The following is a 2,764-nucleotide window of genomic DNA, read 5'->3' as shown; positions in this document are numbered from 1 at the left end:
CACACCAACCAAGCTACTCGGCCAACGTCGGAAACCCTCCCAATCTAGTGCCCGTCCAACAAAGGTTGCCCACTTAACCACAAAGGCCTTCAGGCGTTGCTAGGTGCACCCAGCGTTATTGCTGGTGCACCCAACATCACTTAAAAATGCTAGAAATGCCCCTCCAATGTTTCGTTGTACGGATCAAGTTGATCCGTAAAAGAACTATGGATCAACTTGATCCGCAAAAGTCTCATGCGGATCAAGTTAATCCTTTGCGGATCAAGTTGATCCGTGTAAGAATGGTGGACCAAACGCGGATCAAGTTGATCCGCGAGTCTTCCACTGATCTACTTGATCCGCAAGTATTACACGGATCAACTTGATTCGCAAGTTTTCCACAGATCAACTTGATCTGCAGGAGACTGAATTTTTTTAAAAAGTTTAACTTTATTGAAACTTAATTTTAAATGACATTTGTTATATTAGTTTAACGTTTCTAATTTACTTACTTCCATTCATAATATGTCGATGAATTTCGAATGAATTTGGTATAAATTTTGGATCAAGTAATTTAAACATAATTGACAAAATAACACTAATATTATAAACTCATATTATTAATCAAAATAACTTAAAATATAAAAAATGTTAAGTCAAATACATCGTCAAAAACTAATGATATCTAAAGTGTGAATAAACTATTGTTGATTCGTGCACCGCCTACGTCGAGACCTCACATACACATTGCGGTCTTCTGTGACACCCCTGGCAATCCTGAGGCAGTTTTGGATGACCTCTTCATGTGTCGATGTGCCTAGCGCATTTAGATGCTGCTCCAACGCCTCCTTGATCGCATGGCAAGCCTCATGTTAAATAGAAAACAAATGAATTATACAAATTAGTATTGAAATAATTGAAGTAAATGACATACATCTAACCAAATAGTAACACTTACCACTGCATGTCTGGGCTCGTCTGCATCAGGATCTGCATGTGTCGATGTCGGTGCTGCCTCATGAGGGATATGACTGGGTTGCGTCGCATATGCATCTCGAGGAGGATCCGTCTGTGGTGTAGTCATGAATGGATGTGATATGATGAAGAACCAGTCTATGTAGTCAGGTGCACACTGACCTGACACAACACATAGATCACCTGCTGTCGCCAGATGGTTTGAGTAGTGCGTCCACGTATCGTCCATGTCATCATATGACACCCATGAATGGACAGGGTGTGCAGGAATGCACTGGACGTAGCCGAATTGGCGCATAACCCTCTCGGATATGTATCTGACAACAGCAGGCCCCCAGCGGAGCTGTCCCGAGAAGCACGAAATTGGATGAAAGTCCTACACAGGTCGGTGCTCCGCATATGGCATCCAGCAGACATCTGGGATCCTCAGACGATCCAGGCGCTGCCTTTACGTCGCTGTAGATACCTTCTTCACAATCTTCTTTGTCGCAATCCATCGACACGCATGTGGTGACACCGCGTCATAGTCCGAATCAGCATTGCACTCTGCAACTGACGAAAAGTGCTCATATATCTAACACTACAGGGTTTACACAAAAATCATACATGTTAATTAAATATACACTCATTAAAACGTTGTTGTAATTAAATTATGAAATACATGTTAATTACCTGTAACAAGGTGATGTAACCAGCAAGCTGTCGGCTGGTGCTGAGACTGGCATCATTAAGCTGATCGTACATATGGATGAGGCCAATAGCTCCCCATGCATACTGCCTAGCAAGAGTGAGATCACGTAGGGCCTGTAAGTGTACGACATGAACATGGGTTGCACTCTTATTAGCAAAAAGAGTGCAACCCAAAAGATGCAGAACATAAGCGCGAGCGGTAGCTATCCAGTGCTGCGTTTGACATCTATGCTGGTATACATCTCGCAGCCACTGCAGGCATACATATGGTCCACCACATTGGCCTATTTCGGCCATGGCCACCTCTGCTGAGACCATCAGTAACTCAACCAACAACAGCACCACCTCGTTGGTGTGTAGAGGCTGGAAATGGAAACTAGAAGTCTCCCGGTGCCACCTCTCGACAAAGGAGGAGATAAGTCCCTGATCGTCGGTGTCTATCGAACACGCGATCAAAGCACTTAATCCTGTCCCAGCAACCATGTCCTTAATTGTAGGAATAGGCCTACCCAAGTTATGCACCTTCCTCCCATGGGAGGATAACTTCAACTCAGGATGTTCTTGAATTGAAGTACTAAAGAACACACAATTTGTTCAAATAACGTCAATCAATAACCAAAAACTCAATAAAAAAAATACTTAACAGACTTGAATATTATAAATACCTGTCCAAACCATACGCTGGCCGTAACATGGTCAGCATACTCCGTAAGCACTGATCGGTCCCTGGGTCCACCAAGAAATCCCTCAGGCTCATCTGCAACATCCTGTGCACCAATATCCTGTGCGTTAGTCTCTGGACCGATGTCTTGTGCGTCAACATCTACCATGGGCTCATTCCCAGCTACAGCAGCCTCTGCCTCCGATACCGCACGCGAGTCCGCAGGTACCGCAGGCACAACATCATCAACAATGACGGGTACCCGTCACTTGTGTGCCGATGCGGTCGGCCTTCGGCGCTGGGGAACACCGTCAGAATCATCACCATCCCTTCTCCTCAAACCTATGGCAATAACCCTACCTAACGCATGGCCTAATCCTCTAGTCTTAACCATGATCTGCAAATGTCTACCACAAATTCCATCACTAAACCACACAAATTCCAATCAATCCTTTTATG

The 2,764-nt window shown here is 44.4% G+C and overlaps 1 protein-coding gene across 1 annotated transcript; it reads right to left on the bottom strand.

The window, feature by feature from the left end:
- Positions 1-241: 241 nt before the first annotated feature.
- Positions 242-2,474, bottom strand: LOC114416165 (protein MAINTENANCE OF MERISTEMS-like). The gene is made up of 5 exons (XM_028381035.1): positions 2,320-2,474; positions 1,627-2,218; positions 1,421-1,528; positions 938-1,297; positions 242-394 (listed from the first exon to the last, which is right to left on the bottom strand). The coding sequence occupies exons 1-5, from the start codon at positions 2,472-2,474 to the stop codon at positions 242-244; spliced, it is 1,368 nt and encodes a 455-aa protein (XP_028236836.1).
- Positions 2,475-2,764: the final 290 nt, after the last annotated feature.

The sequence above is a fragment of the Glycine soja genome, chromosome 6 (assembly GCF_004193775.1).
Source record: "Glycine soja cultivar W05 chromosome 6, ASM419377v2, whole genome shotgun sequence".
Lineage (NCBI taxonomy): Eukaryota > Viridiplantae > Streptophyta > Magnoliopsida > Fabales > Fabaceae > Glycine > Glycine soja.
The sequence above is the reverse complement of the archived record's forward strand: the minus strand, read 5'-3'. Positions and strand labels throughout refer to the sequence as shown.

Bases quoted from the DNA above. Each gene is read 5' to 3' on its own strand.
- LOC114416165 (XM_028381035.1), bottom strand. From the start codon at position 2,474: ATGGTAGATGTTGACGCACAAGACATCGGTCCAGAGACTAACGCACAG. The intron at 2,219-2,319 runs GTTTGGACAGGT...TGTGTTCTTTAG, and splicing joins CATGTTACGGCCAGCGTATG to TACTTCAATTCAAGAACATC. The intron at 395-937 runs GTAAGTGTTACT...AGTCTCCTGCAG, and splicing joins ACGAGCCCAGACATGCAGTG to ATCAAGTTGATCTGTGGAAA.